Source organism: Chrysochloris asiatica, unplaced genomic scaffold (genome assembly GCF_000296735.1).
Source record: "Chrysochloris asiatica unplaced genomic scaffold, ChrAsi1.0 scaffold00009, whole genome shotgun sequence".
NCBI lineage: Eukaryota > Metazoa > Chordata > Mammalia > Afrosoricida > Chrysochloridae > Chrysochloris > Chrysochloris asiatica.
This window is the reverse complement of record NW_006408527.1, coordinates 16,236,352-16,256,113: the sequence shown is the minus strand read 5'-3', so window position 1 is coordinate 16,256,113 and position 19,762 is coordinate 16,236,352. Positions and strand designations below refer to the sequence as shown.

The 19,762-nt window shown below is 45.4% G+C and overlaps 1 protein-coding gene across 1 annotated transcript; it reads right to left on the bottom strand.

Moving 5' to 3' along the window:
• Positions 1 to 4,452: 4,452 nt before the first annotated feature.
• Positions 4,453 to 19,457, bottom strand: RAB7B (RAB7B, member RAS oncogene family). The gene is made up of 5 exons (XM_006834072.1): positions 19,405 to 19,457; positions 18,226 to 18,352; positions 16,784 to 16,999; positions 12,839 to 12,964; positions 4,453 to 4,533 (listed from the first exon to the last, which is right to left on the bottom strand). Exons 1-5 carry the CDS (start codon positions 19,455 to 19,457, stop codon positions 4,453 to 4,455), a joined length of 603 nt encoding a protein of 200 aa, XP_006834135.1.
• Positions 19,458 to 19,762: the final 305 nt, after the last annotated feature.

Sequence of the window (19,762 nt, the reverse complement as noted above, 5' to 3'; positions counted from 1 at the left end):
TTTGGCATCTCATATTTTTGGAGTCCTGGTGTAGTGCTGTGGGTTAATGTGCTAGACTGAAAAGTCAGTTTGAACTGCAGGGGCGGTGGTTCAAGCTCATCAGCTGCTCCTCAGAAACCCTTACAGGGTCGCTATGGGTCAGAATCGACTTGACAGCACTTTACAACAACAATCTCTATCCTAAATGCTAGAATTAAAATGATAGAATCAAAATAGGCCCTACCCTCAGAAAGGGCAGACAGACAAATGAACAATTAAGATAAAAGTGCTCTTCATTCTGAAAGTATGTATTGAGTACCATCCACTTGTCAAAGATGATGCAATAGCTGTAAGCACTTGGGAGAAAAGACCTGGTGATTTGCTCCCGTCAAAATTTTAGCTTTGGAAACACTAAGGGGGCAGTTCTACTCTGTCACATGGGGTTCCTGTGAGTCAGAATCAGCTCAGTAATGTCCAAGGACAACACCACAACGCTTGTCAGGCACTGTTCTGGGCATAGAGGAGACAGTGGTGAATGGAACAGCAGAAATCCCAGTGGAGGTAACACGAGTCCAGGGGGAGGTGGGGTTCTGTAGGAGCATGTGGAGTTCCTAACCTGATCTGGGGTGGTGGTGATGTCAGGGTAGCATCAGGAGAAATGAGGTTCTGGCTGACAACTAACAACCAGGTAAAGAGCCAGAGTGCGCAGCTTTCCGATGGAAGCAGCATTCTTGGCTTCATTCCTGGAGAACCTAGAATAGGGTGTGAGTTTGCATTATGGAGAGTCTGAGGGAGGTTGTGGCCAGAACTGAGGCAGTGGTGGATGGTGGAGGGTCTTGTGGACGACAGAATGGTTTTGTCCTTTATCTTGTGGATCATGGGAAGCCACTGGGAAGATAGCTGTATAGGGAATGGCTAAGAGAGGAGCAAGAGGACAAGCAAGAAGGTCCAAGGGGATGGTAATGTGATAGATAGCCTGGACCAGGGATGCTGACAGGACTTGGTTGGATGTGAATGACAAGAGAGCTTCTCATCTGTGGAGTGAGGCTAATGTTCTCCTTCCAGGGTTGCTGAGGATTCACTGACACAAGAAAGGCTCCCCAAAGTGGTTCCAACCTTTCGCTCCTGCACTCCTTCATCTATTTCTTTGATCCCTCCATATTTAGCAGCTTAATTCATTGTTATCCTGACTTTTTAAACACTGGCTTCCTTTTTTCACCATATACACTAATATATGTAGAGCACACACACACACATACCACACTATACCATGCCATACCACATACACTCCAACACCACACACACACCATACTAGACACACACACACACACACCACCTATATACTACAAACTCACCAAACCACATACAGACACCATGCACACTATACACACATAGAAGGGAGTTTCAAAAAAAAAAGTTGTGGAAAAGTTCCATTATCTTTTCATTCCATTTGTTTTCACAAACTTTCTGAAGCCCCCTCATACACCACCCCCCACACTGCACATCCACAGACAGTGTGAGTGGGAAGACCCTGTACAGACCCTGAATGTGAGATAAACTTCCAGCTCGCCTAGTCCCCCTGCCCTGGAGCCTCCCTGTGTGCACACATGGCTTCTGTCTGTGCCCTTCTCAGTTCATTTTGGATGTTGCTGTGGACCTGGCTCCCTGGAGACAAGAACCACACTATGGTTGCCTGGCATGTGCCTGACTCTGCCTGGGGGGGGAGACTTGCACAGCCCCTGATTGGTGAACAAGGCAGGCCACCAAGCAGGGTAGTGAGGGTCAGGGCGTGGCAGCAAACAACAGAACCAGCCAGCATTTTCCTAAATCCCCTTGGGCTGTTTGGCACCCAGCTGGGCCTAGCTCCGGTTTATCTGTGATAAGATTTGGCTTTATTGTTTTTTTTTTTTCTAAGCCCCAAGGGCATGTGCCACCCAAAGCCCTGGTAGGGTTCTGTTATTCAGCAGCAGCCTGGAGATGGCCCTTAGAGCCTGGCTGAGGGGACTCAGAGCAGCCTGAGCAAGACTGTTCTTGTTGATCAGTGTCCTAGTCTCTGAAGGAAGAGCAATTAAGGGGCTCAGGAAGCTTTGCCCCCATCCAGGTTTCAATGGGTTCCACTCAGGTGCTGCTTCCCTTTGCCTCTGCAGCTGCCCCTACTGGGGTGGATAGTGGGGCAAACCTCAGAGTCAGGTATGAAAAGCAGTCCACAGTAAGAGCCTCCTTGTGGGACCTCATTGCTGATTCCATCCCCTCTGCCTACAGTGTGCCCCTTAGTCATGAGAGGATGGAGGCTCTAGGCCACACTTGAGCATTTTGTCCTGGCTCCTGACTCTGAAGTTGATGCATGGTGTGGTCTAAGCCTAGGGTTGAATCTCCAGACATCAGAAGGAACTGCACTTGAATGAATGCTCAGTTTTTACCGTCCTGAAATTTTTGAGCAAGGAGCCTACCATTTTCATAGTGTGCTGGGCCCTACAGATGATGCAACTGGTTCTATATTGCTTTTTTGCTGAGGTGTCTTTTGAATCTTGTACTATTTACACATTGTCATTTTATAGTTTCAAAACTAAACAGCATGACGGATAAAACCAGAGAGGGACACATTTATTACTTATTGCCCACCTTTAGGCTGTTGTGGTCCACAAGCTCCTACATACACAACCCACACATGACACACTGACCGACCCCCAGAGAGCTTGTGTGACATGCCTGCCTTTGAAGGACACAACCTGTCTTATGTCAGCTCCATGCTGATGCCCACCATCTGCCAGTTCATACCCCAGAGTTGGATGTGGAAAGAAGGGGCTCCCAAACTCCCTTGCTGATCCCGCTCCCACCAACTCCCCTCCTGTGGGTGTATCATCAGTTAGATGACACATAGCCAGCACCCCCAGCTCTGATTGGAGCTCTGGAAAGAATATTGGTACACAAGAGACTTCACTGGGGGGTGTGGACTTGATGAGGGGAAGCCCTGAGTAGCAGTTCTGTTCATTCCTTACCTATGCTATCTGCAGCCGGAAGAACAAGTAGATTATAGCCTGAGAGGTTTCAGGGACAGAGAATCCATGAGGTTTCCAGGTCCCTCATCCAAATATTTGTCACCAATGTTGATCAGGAAATCCATTTTGATTTCTTGTCTGAATCACTTATGCTCGACTTAAGAATTTGGAACAGCACTACAAATCTTGAAGGGCTAAACATACCCAGAGCTCAAGAACAAGCTTTAAGTATCAATGCACCAGAAACAGTGCTCTCTCCAAGTCTCCCAGGAGCATCCATTTTCTGTTCAGTCAGAAAGGGAAGGGACACTGCTGCCCTCTGGTGGTGACTGTCAGCACAGCATCAGGGAGCCATCTGAGGCGGGGAAGGAGCCTAGGCTCCTTTGCCTTGTCTCTGGAACAAGCGCTTTGAGTCCTCAAGTATGCCCTTTCACTGTTTCTGGAACACAGCAAGCTTATCCTCGCCTCAGGGGCTTGGGCGTTGCTACTCCCTCTCTCTCTCTCTGGAATGTTCTTTCTTCCAGATCTCCTGTGGCTGCTGCCTTGCTCTGGCCCTTGGGCCAATGTCTCCTACTTTTCAGGTTCTGTTTTGTTTGTCACAGAACCTCAACATGTTGCTCATAGTAGATACTCAAAAGCATCTTTTTTGATGCTTTTTTAAAAAGAACTAAATATATGTGGATCAACAAGAGCAACTGAAACTTAAGCGACGCTTCTCATCAGAACCACATACTACTATAGGTAGGACCCGTATTGCCCCCATCTAACAAAAGAACAAGTCGATGATCAGAGAGGTTTATGGAAGTCACCTGAGCATGCAACAAGGTGGCATGGGCCAGAGTCCCTGATGACTTTTCTGGTACTCCCTCAGTCCTGCACTTGTGAGGGAGCAGAGCTTGTGAGGGAGCAGAGCTTGTGAGGGAGCAGAGCAGATGAGCTTCTGCAAGGGGTTGAGATACAAATCCCGGTCCTCACTCTTGGTCCTGGTTCCCTAGAGCTCTAGGCTGCATTGATGCCCAGTGCTGTGTTGAGCTTTGGAAGACTGTGGTGAGCAGGTTCAGGCCGCAGGAGACTATAACTGAACAGCAGCTTGTTTGAAGAAATGTGTGCTCTGAAATAGTGTGTGTTTGGGGAGGGAGGATGGCAGGAAAGCCAGAGCCAGTGAAGAAATTGTGACTAGTCCAGGGCCCGGATTGGGCTGTAACATTCTGGGCTTCATCTAGACCCCTGAGGGCCCAGCTGAACCATTGGCCTAAGTGGTTTGTCCTCTGTGCTCTGGTCCCAGCACCGACTTTGGAGTCAAGCGTTCTGACTGTAGAGCCTAACCCACCTGGGCTGAGTTCTGGCAGATGGTGGGGCTGGCAGGTGTTTTTCATCTCCCCTCAAGCCCAGGTCACCAGCCCAGGGCAGGCTCTGTGTCTGGGGGTCCTGGGCAGGCTCTGTCTCTGGTGGTCCAGGGCAGGAATCTGGAAGGTCAACAGCATCCACTTCTAGCCTGGTTTTCTGGTGAGAGCTTGATGGAATCTGTGAGGTAATTCTCTAAGATGCTTTGATACTGGAAAGAAATAAAGGAGTCAGAGTTCATGTCCTGAGGTGCAAGAACATTACCTGCCCTAGAGACTGGGCTTTCTCTTCCCCACTTTGACTGGTTATGTGCTGTGGAGTGGGTTCCAACTCATAGTGACTCTATATAGGGTTTCTGAGGCTCTAAATCTTTAGGGTAGCAGAAAGCCTCATTTTTCTTCCGTGCAACAGCTGGTAATTTCATGTAGTTAGCAGCCTGACTTGTAACACTATTGCTACCAGAGCTCCTATTCTCCTCTAATCCCCCATAATAATGTTGGGACACTGAGGCCCACAGGTGGAAGCCACTTGCATCCCCACCACCTCCTTTCTCTCTTGCTCCTCCAGCCCTTTTTCCAGAGCCCAGCACAGTGGCTGGGTTAGGGAACTAGGTCTCCTCATCTTTAGTCAGATCCCACAACTTTCCCTTCTCCAGAGGGGATACCTGAGGTGACACTTGGGTTTGCGCAAGTTGCTGCTGGAGAGTTCTCCTCACAAACATCTCCATACCTCAACCTTCTCTTTACCTGTCCATCTCCCAAGTCCCATTCACCCCCACCCTGGCACCTGGATAAAGCCCAGTGAAACCTCTGTCCTTCCATGTCCCTCTCTCAAAAATAGCCTTAATGTTTCTGCTGGACCTTTTTGCTTCTCTGCTCATGCCCCCAAACTCTCCAATTCCAACCAGAGCCCAGAAAAGTCCCTCTCAGAGCCTGACAACACTCTCTCCTCCCAGCTGTCTCCACTTATGACCTAGACCTGTACCCCTCCTCCTTGGCTGTTGAGGGGTCCTTCCTTAAGGAGATGGTTCGACAGGCTGAAGGGCTTCTTAAAGGCACCAAAGCTCCTTACCATGCCATGGCTCTTACTAGCCACAGAATTCAATAGCATCTCTGTCTCTCTTGCAGTTAGTATTGTGTGTGAGAGAGCAAGTGAGTGAGTGAGTGAGCGTGGACCGAGCCTGGGCCAGGTTCCTCCTGGGTGTCAGAGAGAGTGTACGTGGTGGTCTGTCTGACAGACCTGCCCTTCTGACAAGGCTATTCTTGGGAAGGAGGCTGTGCCTTCTCTTGGATTGATGTCTTTCACAGTCTCAGGTTCAGATCTGGTGCTCAGTGGGTACTGGGGGACAGTTGGGAGATATCACCCATCAACCAGCCCCTTAATGCCCTTAGTACCCTAACGGTGGTGACTTCCCCCTCTCTATCCCCAGGCACGTAAGAGGGTCCTCCTACACTCATTACAACCCTCAGAGTTCATGGCACTGGGCCTGGGATTCAGCCTTTCTTCACATACAGGCAATACCTTGTTAGATTGCACTTGGCGGATGCTGTGCTTTTGTCAAACTGAAGGCTTATGGTGACCCTGCATCAAGTCAATCTCTCAGCATCATTTCCCAGCAGTCTGCGCTTACCTCATGGCTATCATATTTGTGGTCATTTTTTTTTTTTTTTTTAAAATTTTTAAAAAAAAAAAAAAAAAAAAAATCATGCTACAGCATACACAGAGTCCTGGTATAGCACTGTAGGATAAGCACTCGACTGCAAAGCCGGTTTGAACTGCAATGTTGGGGATTCAAACTCACCAACCACTCCTAAAAAACCCTATACAGGGTCTTTATGGGTTGGAACCAAATAGACAGCACTTAACAACAACAATGTAGCTTTCAGTATGGGTTACACCTCAATGTAAAAGGAACACAAATCCTCACAACTGGACCAATAAATAACATCATGATAAATGGAGAAAAGACTGAAGTTGTCAGAGACTTCAGTTTGCTTGGATCCACAATCAACACTTATGGAAGCAGCTATCAAGAAATCAAAGGATGTATTGCACTAGGCAAATCTGCTGCACAAGACCTCTTTAAAGTGTCCAAGAGCAGATTAAGGTGTGTCTGACTCAGGCCATGGTATTTTCAGTAGCCTCATATGAATGTGAAAGTTGGACAATGAATAAGGAAGACCTGTAGAAGAATTGATGCATTTGAGTCATGGTGTTGGAGAAGAATATTAAAAGTGCCATGGACTGCCTGAGGAACAAACAAGTATGTGCTGGAAGAAGCACAGCCTGAATGCTCCTTGGAAGCCAGGTGGTGAGACTTAGTCTCTCATACTTTATACATATTATCAGGAGAATATCATGCTTAGTAAAGTGGAGGTTCAGCAAAAAAGAGGAAGGCCCCCATCTAGATGGATTGGCACAGTGGCAGCATCAAAAGGTTCAATTTTAATAACAGGTGTAAGGATGGTGCAGGACTTGGCAGTGTTTTGTTCTGTTATGTACAGGGTCACTATGAATCCGACTGAGCTGACTCAACACCACTTAACAGCAACAACATAATTGTTAATGGACTACCAAAACCTAAACCTAAACCCACCGCCAGTGAATCGATCCTGCCTCATAGCTACCCAATAGGACAGAGCAGAGCGGCACATCAGGGTTTCCAGGAAACTGTAAAAGTTTATGGGAGAAGATGGCTTCATCTTTCTCCCACAGAGTGGCTGGTGAATTTGATTGCTGATCTTGTAGTTAACAAGCCAATGCTTACCACACTATACCACCAAATCTGTCTGGGAAGAAGTACAACCAGAATGCTCCTTAGAAGTGAGGATGGCTTCAAGATCCCAGATGTGCCCCAAAGTGCCCTGGGGGTTCAGCAGAGTGTTCTGTAAAACTTGGATTTGGGCTCCTGATCTGGTCCCTGCTGACCTTGGCAGCTCACCGCCCACCATGTCCTCTCGTCCCCACATCCCTCCACATCGCATTTCCTTCTCTTCAAAATAATGGAACACTTGGTTGGTTCCTCAAATAAGCCTCGTGGACTAATGACTGGGTCTCTGGCCATGCTCTTCTCTTTGCCCTTTGTCCCTCCTGCTCACATCCACAATTGCCTGGATTAGTCTCCTAGAGCTGCAATAACAAATTATAACCACTGGGTGGCTTAAGACAAGATAGTTATTCTCTAACATTTCCGGAGGCTGTTTTGGGGTTCATTTCATTCTGACTCACAGAGATCCTATAAGTACAACTTCCCTATAGGATTTGGTGTGGCATTGTGGGTTAATGCGCTAGACAGCAAAGTCATTTGAAATGCAAGGTCAGTGGTTTAAGCTCACCAGTTGTTCCTCGGGGTTGCTATGGGTCGGAACCAATTCGACAGCACTTAACAACAACACAAAAATAGTTATGAAAGCAGATAATTAGATCTTTGCTACTGTGGATCTTCTGGGTGGGTTTGAACCAGGGTTTTAAACCAGTTCTTCCGGGTCCAGCCACAAGTAAGGAAGAAAAGCTGGAATGGACCCAAATTTGTAAAATGTGAGTGTACAGGAATGATAACCAGAATGGTTAAAATTACGGTTGATGACCTGCTTGAAACATAATCTCTGTTTTAGAAAACAAGGGCAAGCATACATGTTGCATAGCAACCAGCTTTCCTGACTGGGAGAGTTGGAAACAGCAGTACTTAGTCAAAGATGGCAGCTGACTGCGATTTCTACGTGTGGTTGCTAACCACAGTCCTGGCAATAACCCAATCTCCCACAGCATGTCCTGAAAGGGGCTCACTGTAATTTTTCCCATTCCAGTTATTCTGGTAAACCTACATTTTACAATTTGGATCTGTTTCAATTTCTGTTTGTGGGTCAATACTGAACTGGTTCAAAGCCCTGGTTTGAACCGCCGACTTTCAGTTAGCAGCTGAGCTCTTAACCACCGACTTTCAGTTAGCAGCTGAGCTCTTAACCACTGTGCTACAGAGGTTCTTGTTCTTGAGGTTACTGTTGGTAGGAGCCGTTGAGCCGATTCCAACTCATAGCAACCTTAAGTACAACAGAACGAAACACTGCCCGGTTCTGCGCCATCCTCACAATTGTTGTTAAGCTTGAGCCCATTGCTGCTGCCACTGTTGGGGAGTCTTCCTCTTTTTCTCTGGCCTTCCACTTTACCAAACACGATATCCTTCTCCAGGGACTGGTCCCTCCTGATAATTTGTCCAAAGTATGAGGGATGTAATCTTGTCATCCTGGCTTCTAAGGAGCATTCTGGTTGTATTTCTTCCAATACAGATTTGATTGTTCTTCTAGCAGTCCATGACACATTTAATATTCTCCTCCAACACCATAACTCAAATGCATTAATTTTTCTACAGTCTTCCTTATCTGCTATCCAACTTACACATGCATATGAGGTGATCGAAAATACCATGGCTTGGATCAGGTGAACCTTAGTCCTCAAACTGATATCTTTGCTCTTCAACACTTTAAAGAGGTCTTATACAGCAGACCTACTTGAGACTAGAAGTCCAAAATCAAAGTATCTTTAGGGTCATGCTCCTTCTGAAAGCTCTGGGGGAGAATCCTTTCTTGCCTCTTTCTAGATTCTGATGGCCCCAGACAATCCTTGGTGTTCCTTGGTTTGTAGCTTCGTCTCTCCAGTCTCTGTCTCTGTCTTCATATGTCCTTTCTCCTCTATGAGCCTCCACATCAGTGTCTCTAAATCTCTCTCTCTCCTTATAAGGACACCAATCATTAGCTTTAGAGCCAACTCTCATCCAGGTGACCTCATTGGAATTTGATGAAATCTGCAAAACCCCTATTTCCAAATACGACCATATTCACTGGTACTGGGAGTTAGGACTTGAACATACCTTTTGCGGTGACATAGTAAACCCACTGCACTGGTTATGTTCACCTGCAAACAAATCTGTTGTGTGGTAAAGGCTAGCTGACATTCCATGTCTTTGGGTAGGCATCCTCGCCCCTCATCACCTCACCTTACTTTACGACACACTACTTGTGAGCATCTTCTTGTCCTTCCTGACCTTGGGTGCCCCGAGGTCTTATCTTCAGTCCTAGCCCAACAAGTGAAGAAATGGTCATTGGCTCACATGATTTCCATTTTGTAGATGACAAAACTGAGGTTCAGAGACATTACCTATCTTGCCCCAAGGTCCACTTGAAAGCCCCAGGGCAAGATTCAAATCCAGAACAGTCTGTGTGGATGCCACACCTGCCACTTCCAGACTATGGGTTAGTATACCGTCCCCATCATTGTGGGGAATTGTCAAGGATGTTAAAACAAACAAGCAAACAAGTTACATCTGCTAACACCGTGGAGGCATCATCATATGATACTGTAGGACTGGACTGCTAACTGCAGGGTCAGTGGTTCAAACCTACCAGCCACTCCTCAGAAACCCTACACAGAGCTGTTATGAGTTGGAACCGACTGGATAGCACGTAACAACAACTAACACTATCAAAACATAAAATGAGGTATATTTAATCTTCAAATAGTGGGAAGGCCAACATTTCAAGAATAATGGATACTCATTCCCCAGTGAGGCCTTATGGCAGCCATACACAGATGCTTTGGGGGTGGTTGAGCATCTGGGAATCATTGCACTGTGTTTGTGGAGATTTATTGATCCCATGTCACCATACAAAGTTGATAGCATTCCTCGTATAAATCCAGGGGACGTGGCAGGTGCAATCACATCTGTAATTTAAGAGCTGGTTTGATGTTGTTGGTGTATGCTGTCAAGTCAATTACAACTCATTGTGAACCCATGGGACACAGTAGATCTGCCCCATAGGGTTTTCTAGACTGTAATAGTAACTGGAGCAGATTGCCACATCTTTCTTCCACAGAGCCTCCGGGTGGGTTTCAACTGCCAACTTTTTGGTCACCACCGGAGGTCCCTAGAGCTGACTTTACTGAATATGAAATAAACCTTTAGACTCTGGCCCTGTAATGGACACCTTGCTCATCCCCCTTATGATGAGACAGCAAAGGCCAGAGGCTGGGAGGGGAAGTATAAGAATAGTCTACCAGGCAAACCAGGAGACGAAGACTACCAGGTGTAAGGATGGCAAGCCTGCACCTTCTCCCTGGGAGGTTACTGACTCCCTCCAACAAGGACTGTCCCAGGAGGATCCCTGGAGCCCTGCTTTCCAGGACAGCTGGCCATATAGGACCAGACAGGGCTCATCACCAAACAGGCTCATTAGGGGGATCCTCCTAACTCCTATCTTCATTTGTTCGTTTTCCTAACTCAGAGGTCATTGCTGGGTTTATCCTCTCCCCTCTTCCATGAAGTCCACCTTGATCAAATGTGGCAGAATGATGAAACAAGCTGATGGCCTCCCCATGGCAATCTTTCGTGGTCCCTCTTCTGAGTTTCCAGACCACATCTGGACCACTGCTTTCAGGAAGTCTTCTATAACCACGCCTCTCTTCTTTCCCTACTGTGGGGGCCCATCACTCAGTCCTTCCCCACCACACAGTACTGTACACTTATGAATCAGTCACTCTGTGCTTGTCTGAATCCCTCATGAAACCCCAGGTCCCCAGAGCCCTGTACAGTGCCTGGCTCATATGACACATAATATGTGCTTGTTGAGCGATCACACCAAGGGATCTACATATATTCATCTGTTTGATTTAAGGTTGTAAGCGACTCCTACAGTTTTGATAGTCCACTTGGACAAATACTTGGCACCATGGAAAATGAGGGGTTTAGCTAAGTCACCTCTTGTTGTTGTTGTTATGTGCTGTGGAGTAGGTTCCAACTCATAGCGACCCTGTACAGGGTTTCCAAGGCTGTAAATCTTTACGGGAGCAGAAAGCCTCATCTTTCTCCCGCAGACCAGCTGGTAGTTTTGAACTGCTGACCTTAAGGTTCACAACCCAATTCATAACCACTATGCTAGGATAAGGATATAGGTTTGAACCCCAAGGTTTGCAGTTCAAAGTCATCAGCCACTCATTGGAAACCGTATACAGGGTTGATGAGTTGGAACTAACTGATTCTACAACACTTAACAACACGACAGCAACAAATGCTTCAACATTGTGTACTGGTTAGACTTTTTTTTTTTAATCAAGGCTGATAATACCAATTAGAAAATCGGCCATTATTTTATAGCAAGTTCAGGAAGAAAAGTGCTCTAATATGGTGCCTTAATGGTAAAGAGGAGTCCTGGTGTAGCACTGCAGGATAATGCACTGAACTGCAAGTTCAGTTTGAACTGCAAAGTTGGTGGTTCAAATCTACCAGCTTCTCCTTGGAAACCCTAGACGGGGTTGCTATGAGTCAGAGCTAACTTGATGGAACTTAATAAAAACAATGATGAAGAACTTGGTCACACAGCTTCTTGGTACCTTCAAAGTTCCTACATTCCTAGAGATTTTGCTGATTTCTCCTGCCTTCATTTGTCTCACTCAACTGGACCACTAAGACTTTTGTCAAGCCTGTGTAAGCAGTGAAATCTATATACAAATGCCATCCAGCCATCTATAATTGTTAGATACTAAGGAACTCTGCAGGTCGAAAATGCCAGTAGTTCACGGGAGAAAGATGAGGCGTTCTGCTCCCGTAAAGATTTACAGCCTCAGAAACCCTGTGCAGGGTCGCTGTGAGTCGGAACTGACTCCACCGTACTTAACAACAACAACAACCCAGTATACGAACCCACCAGCTACTTTGCAGAAACAAAGCTAAGTCTTTCTGCTTCCACAAAGATTTCAAGCCTTGGAAACTCTATACAGTCGGTATGAGTTGGAACTGACACTAAGGTACTTAACAACAACAAGGTGCTCTGGTGACAGTTGGATACGTGTTGGGATGTTAAGCGCAAAGTCAGCAGTTCAAACCCACCAGCTGTTCCCAGGAAGAAATAGAAGGCAGTCTGTTCCTGTGAAGATTCACAGTCACAGAAACCCTCAGGAGCAATTCTTCTCTGTCCTACAGGGTGGCTGTGAGTTGGAATAGTCTGGATGGCAATCTGTTAAAGAGTGAGTATGAGGTTCCTGCTTGGTGCAAACACTTTGTTCTTGACTACAAACCTAAAGGTTGGCAATTTGAATCCACATTGTGGTTTGAATCCACAGTGCTGTAGCTTGGAGATCTGCTTCTGTAAAGATACAGCCAAGAAATCCTTATGGAGTTCTACTTTGTAACGCATGGGGTCACCATGGGTTGGAATTGACCTGATGGCACAGGGCTTGGTTTGGTTTTGGTTTGGAGTGAGTACAGGACTCTGTATAGTTCAGAAATTCCATAAATGATTTTTCTAATCAGTTAGATTTAAGGACCACTCACTCAATACTCTAAATAGCTTTCTGGCTCTGGCATTCTGTGGTTTGAGAATTGCAGTATCACTGAACCTGTTCAGTTACTAAATCCCTAAGACAATCCTGTCTCACCCACATCCCTACCTGTGCCTAATTTATTCCTCTTTGGGGTCCTCATTTTGGTGGCAGCCCTGGCAGGTACTGCTACCACAGCTACTTACCCTGGACAGGGCCCGGCTGGCCAGCATCTCAAAGGCCTGCACCACATTGATGTCATTCTTGGCACTCACTTCAAAGTAGGGGATATCCTTTTCTTTGCACCAGCCTTGGGCCAGCTCATGGGGCACCTGAATGAGGGGATGAAATGATTAGTTTCTATATTATCATTATCACCATCCCCATCAGCATCTCATCCCCACCAACATCACTTCACCATCAGCACCCCATCCTCACCATTCCTACCCTCTCGACCATTGTCACTCATCACTATTACCAGGCCACCATTACCTCCATTCACCATCATCACCAGTTTCCACAAATACCACCTTCTATGTGTTTGTAACTTTACATATATGAGTATTACCTCTTAAATCCTCAGTATAAATCTATGGCAGTGGTGGTTGTGTGCCATGGAGTCAGTTCTGACTCATAGCAACCCTGTATAGTGTTTCTGAGGCTGTAAATCTTTACAGGGGCAGAAAGTCTTATCGTTCTCTCATGGAGCAGCTGATAGATTTGAACTAATCCACTACCCTGAGGTGGATACTATTAGCTCCATTTTATAAAGAAACTGAGACCTGGAGAATTGAGACATCTGAGCATTTTCCTGGGCACATAGTTGGCGCTCAGGAATTATAATCAGTGGTAAAGTGAAGTGAAGTGAGTGTGCCTCTCCAGGAAGTGGGGAGATTCTTTATATTCCTTGGCAAAAGACCAGATCAGTGCCAGCACTAGCCCAAGGTCACCGGGACATACTGATCTTCACTGCCCCTTCCCTCCCGTTGGACAGTGACCTGGCCTGCCCTGGTCCCAGGTTATGACATTTTGTTTATCTTATTTTCCCCCACTATATCTCTTGATGTGGTGCTGTAGGATAAGCACTGGACTGCAAATCACAAGGTTGGCAGTTCAAACCTACCAGCTGCTCTTTGGAAACCCTATACAGGTCACTATGAGTTGGAACTAACTCCACGGCACTTAACAACAGCAACAACAATGTCTTTTTATATGGGACCATGGTGGCACAGTGGGATAAACACTGAACTGCTAACTTCAAGGTCAAGAGTTCAAACCCACCAGCCACTATGTGGGAGAGAGATGACTCTTTTTGTTCCTGTAAAGATATATAGCCTTGAAGGCCCTGCCCAGGGTCACTGTGAATTGGATCCATTCAATGTCAGTGTGTGGACATCTCTTTATAAGGAGTCCCAGATGACACAAATCAATAAGAGCTTGGTAATGAACCAAAAGGTTGGAAGTTCAAGTTCACCCAGAGGTACTTTGGAAGAAGGGTCTGGCCACCTACTTCTGAAAAATCAGCTATTGAGAACCCTGTGGAGCACGGTTCTATCCTGACATATGGGTGGGGGTGGGGGTGGGGATCATCAAGAGGCAGAGGGGATTCCACAGTACTGGCTGTTGTCTCTTTGTATAAAATGATTGTATCCAAGTCCAAAATTTCAGTAGAGATTTTGTTACAATTATCCCTTTCATCTCTCTCACTCATCCTCAGAAAACTAGCCTGGGAAGAAACATTCCAGGTTGCACTTTTCTGCTCCAACTGCAGCTGTTTTCATGGTTTTGAAAATGGTCTTAGGCTTTGACTCTGGAATGAAAATAAACTCAGGGTGTAGTATTTCACAACAGGGGAAGTAAGAAAATTTGAAAGTGTTACATGCATTAATTTCACTTTTGGTTGACAATATACTATTAACATTTTATTGTCCTGTTACAATTTTATTCATTTATCAGAGGCCAAGTGTTTGACACAATTATTTCAGTTTGCATCATTTTATTTATGATGTTTTTTCATGTTATATACATTAAAAACAATTGATTATATAAATGTTAAAATTAGCATGTAAATAAGTTTGCTGAACTATTACCAAAAATAACAGAATATTTTCAGAAAACATGATCCCAGTGTTATGAATCAGTGATAAACTTGAAATTAGCCAGCTGAGCATAAAGAGAATAGTAACACTGATATTAGCAAGGTTATTTCTAATAAGGTAACTTTCTCCTCTGTTATTACTTTCTGTAACAGCAATGGAATCCCTGAGTGGTACAAATGGTCGATACATTTTGCTGCTGACTGACGGGGTGACAGTTCGAGTTCATCCAGAGTGAAGTACCTCAGAAGAAAGGCCCGGTAATCTACTTCCGAAAAACCAATCACTGAAAACCCAACAGAGCACAATTCAACCTTGACACACATGAGGTTGTCAGGAGATGAAATAGACTCGCTGACAACTAGTTTTTTAAATTTGTTTTACTGGTAGCAGCAGTAGGGATTTTAAAAAACATATTAAGTTAGTTATTTCTGTAAAACCATTCTATCAACATATTTTTTAATAACTTTTTATTCATGAGGGAAAATGCCTATATTTCCCCTGTCCCTCCCTTGTTGTTGTTGTTGTTGTTAAGTGCCTTTGAGTTGGTTCCAACCCATAGCGACCCTGTACAGGGTTTCCGAGGCAGTAAATCCTTACAGGAGCAGAAAGCCTCATCTTTCTCCCGCGGAACGGCTGGTAGTTTCAAACTGCTGACCTTGAGATTCGTAGCCTGATTCATAACCACTATGCTACCAGAGCTCCTCAGAATCCTCTAAATGACATACCAGATATCTCCCTTAGAGATAACAAAAAAGAGTTAACAATCATTCTCAGGTATTAATCTTGCCACGTGCTTTATAAGTATCAATTCCTCTACTTCTCAAATATAAGTTACTGCATGAAATCTATGTTCTGGTCTTGATTTCACAAATGAGGAAACTGTAGCTGACTCAAGGACCCATAGCCAGCAAGTGAGGAAGTGTAGATGCGAGCCCAGCTCTGACCCACTCCAGAAATGCACCCTCAGCTCTTTCCCACTCAACTCTGCATAAATGACAACGTGCCTCATGGCCCTACACAGCCCCAAATCCTGAATGCACTGCCTCTCATCTGTTGTGTGCTGTTGAGTCAATTCTGGTGCCTCAGTTTTTTATCACTTTTCTCTATTTATATCATTGTGAAAATGTAGTTCAAATATGATAGTAGTTCAAATGTAGTTCAAATATGATAATTCAGTTCAATTACTATTCTCTCTTTGAAATACAAAGAAAGCTCTTTTTGGTTTCACTTGAACTTCACTTGCCATTAAGAGTATCTTTAACAAATTAAACCTATTATTTTTTCTCATTAACAAGCAATGATTAAGTAACTGTACTTAATGCCACTGTAATGGTAAGCACTGACAGAGTGGGGTCTTTGTAAACTTGGAGTAGATAGGTATCAGATATTAGTTGATTTAGAATATATTTATGTTAACAATGGAGTGCTGGTGTGGCACTGTGGGGTAATGCGCTGCACTGCAAAATCGGTTTGAATTACAAGGTTGGTGGTTCAAGCTCACCAGTCACTCCTCAGAAACTCTATGCAGGGTCCCTATGGGTAGGAACTGACTCAGTGGCACTTAACAACAATAACATGTCAACAATAATAATAAAATATTATTTTCCCAGAAATCTTACAGATCATATAATTTATCAGTGCAGACTCGCTACCAGACTCTAGGTAGAAATTTTGTTCTATAGGATAATTTGCACTCCATTGAGACCTGACCCCTGCCTATCTCTGAGGCCTTCATTCCTCCATTCCCTATCTCTAGATAAAATTGCTTGCAGTTTTCAGCTCACATTATACATGATAAAAAACACATCTAGGTTCTGGGCTGAAGTAGAAGCCCCTTCACTGTGTTCCACAAATATTCAAGACATGTCTTTATCATTACATTTACAATATAGTATTTAATTTTCCTTTAACATGAATCTCACTAGGCTGTGAGATTCTTGAGGTAAGAGTTTTATGCCTGATTTATTTCTGTTTGTGCAGGACCTAACATAATGCCTGGCACATAGTAAGTGCTCATTATGTTTTTTGAGTGAATGAAGGAATAAATGGTACCTGTCGGTCTGCCAGATCGATCTTGTTCCCCAGTACCACCATGGGGTAGGACTGTTCCATGGGGACAGTCTTGGCCAGAACATCACCCCGCCAAGTATCCAAGGCTTCAAATGACTCCAGGTCAGTGACATCGAAGGCCAGGATGCAGCCATCAGAACCTTTGTAGAACGTGGACACCATGGAGCGGAACCTCTCCTGACCACCTGTGTCCCAGATCTGAAGGGGAAAAGCAGCAGCCCAAGGAGGCCTTGATGAGTGGCTGAAGGGAGGCCCAACTAGGTCCTCTTTCATCAAAGCTTCCTGTTCTTGGTAGAAAGTCTGGAACAGATGCACGTGGTTCTATGCATACATGAGCATCTTGCACACGGTCTAACAATAACACATGATAAGACACCAGGGCAGAAACTAGCATCCGGAGAGTACTTTCACACCGAGCTCTCATTTTCCCTGTATCATCAGGATTGGGAGTACTATCCTTATCTGACAGAATTGGAAATTTGGACCTTGGAAGTGACTTGCTCAAGGCCACCTGTCAAATTTGCCAGGAAACTCAAGACTAGGAATGAAGGCTTTCAACCCTTAGATCAGTATTCTATCCTCATATTAGGGGTTAGCTACTTTTTGTCTATAAAGGTCCAGATCGTAAATATTTGTAGGCCATAAAGTAGCTATGGTAGTGCTGTGGGTTAAGCATTGGGCTGCTAAGTGAAAGATCAGTGGTTCAAATCCACCAACCACTCTCTTAGGGAGAACAATGTGGTAGTCTGGATTTACAGTCTTGGAGATACTACAGAGCAGTTCTACTTGGTCTTGTAGGGTTGTTATGAGTCAGAATTGTTGGGACAGCAGTGAGGTTTTGGTTTTGTAAGCCATAAAGTCTCTGTTGTAGCTACTCAACCCTGAAGTTTAAGTGAAAGCAGCCATTTGTTGTTATTAAGTGCCACTGAATCGGTTCTGACTCATAGCGACCTAGTACAGGGTTTCTGAGGAGTGACTGGTGACTTTGAATCACAAATCTTAATGGTTGAAGCAGATCTTGAAGTCCTGGGCATATCCTAAAGTGCCACACCAGGATTCTGAAAATAGTCATAGCAAAGTAAAGAAATGGGTGTGGCTATGTTTTGATAAAACTTATAAAAACATGCATTGGGCTGCATTTGGTACATAACCTGTAGTTTGCCAACCCTTTTCTAGACTCCTGGTGTGGCACTATAGGATCAGCACTGGACTGCAAACCACAAGATCGGCAGTTCAAACCTACCAGCTGCTCCTTGGAAACCCTATACAGTGTCACTATAAGTCAGAATTGACTCAATAGCACTTAACAACAGCATCCCCTATTCTATACCATCCAAGTTCCTGGTACTGAACTGAATGAGTGGCAGTCTAGGGATAGCGGGGTGATTTTTAGGTAGAGGTAATGGGAGAGGGAGGGCTCTCACCTGTAGTTTCAAAGTTGTGTCTTCTTGTATGATAATCTTGGAAAGGATGCTGGCCCCCAGCGTGGTCTGGTAGTCCTCGTAGAATGTCTTGTGAACATATTGGTGAAGTAGAGAGGTCTTTCCCACACTGAAGAAAGAGAACAAACAGATACATGTGAACGTGTCTGCACACCACACTCACACACCTCAGAATATTTTCCTGCTGTGCTCATTGCGGCCTTTTCCTTGAGACTCTGCGTTTTCTAATACAGGTATGCATGCAACATCCTACCGCATTCTGCATGGTCCCATAAGCGTTTTGTTTTGTTTTAAGGAAAGCAGCTCTCCTTTTATTTATTCTTTCCCCCTAGTGGATTCAAGGAGTCCTGGTGTTGTGCTGTAGGATAAGCACTGGATTAACCATAGATCGTGGTTCAAACCCACTAACCTTTCATTGGAAACCCTATAAGGGTCACTGTGAGTCAGAATTGACTCAATAGCACTTAACAACAAGTGCAATGGATTTAAAGACCCCCAAACCCAGACTCTTACAGATCTGGACCATGGGTGGGATACAGGCAGGTGAGTCAGGGGACACGGCTCTGGGTGTAGGCTCTCAGACTTTGACTAGCAGGCAGGTGGGCCGTGGAGACTTGGGCTGCCCTTGTTGCTCAAGTAGGTGGAACCATGGGCAGAGCTGGGTACACTCTGTTCCTGGTGCAGTCCTTTCAGCCAACACCTAGCAACCCTGCTGCTGCTGCTCATCGCGCTCCCCCTCTACCGGCCCCCACTGGTCTCTGCTGGAGTGGTCACACAACATCCAAATCAGAACATATTGTAGACGTTAAGAGACACACATCTGTATCTGTGATCCATGGCCCACACTTTGAATAACAAGGGATGAGGGAGTAGTTTCTAGAAGTAGGGGCCAGGTAATGTAAGCTGAGTGCTCTGCAACCACCATCAGCTCTTACCTGAAGTGTGTGTGTCTCAAGGTGGGAGGGCAGGTAGATGCTAATAAGTGACTTGTCTAATTCTCACAGATAGCTATTGCAGGATTGGAACCACAAACCATGTCTCTTGATGCCAACACTTTCCTCCAACTAAACTCTAGGAAGGGACTCTGAGGATCTGGGAACACATTCAGGAAGTCTCATCACCTGCTTCCCAATCCCCAACCCTGAGCTGAGCTTGGTTTACCCCAGGGCTCCGATGATGATGAGTTTCAGGTCCACTTTCTTCTTGGGATTCATGGAGGAGCCTCAGAGCCTGCTGGGAGACAGAAGTTATCACACGCTGGCCCCTGCTGTCCCCTTCTCAGATGTACAGCTCACTGCCCTGGGACTTGGGTGGGGAAGGGTAGAGCTGCTCTTTGAAAGAGGCAGATGACTCAGCAACCATTACATACCCTCTCCCTGACTTTCCCTGGGAGACCTCCCCAAAGCTGGAACGTGGTGGTCCATAGGAAAGGCACATCTCTCACCCTTCAGCTCCACCAACCCTGCTCTCTGAGGCAGCCTGGAGTGCCAAGAAGTCAGGCTGAGATTAAACAGAAGCC

Bases quoted from the DNA above. Each gene is read 5' to 3' on its own strand.
- RAB7B (XM_006834072.1), bottom strand. From the start codon at position 19,457: ATGAATCCCAAGAAGAAAGTGGACCTGAAACTCATCATCATCGGAGCC. The intron at 12,965-16,783 runs GTACCATTTATT...CCCCTCATTCAG, and splicing joins TCGATCTGGCAGACCGACAG to GTGCCCCATGAGCTGGCCCA. The intron at 4,534-12,838 runs GTAAGTAGCTGT...ATTTCTTTCCAG, and splicing joins CCAGCCGGGCCCTGTCCAGG to TATCAAAGCATCTTAGAGAA.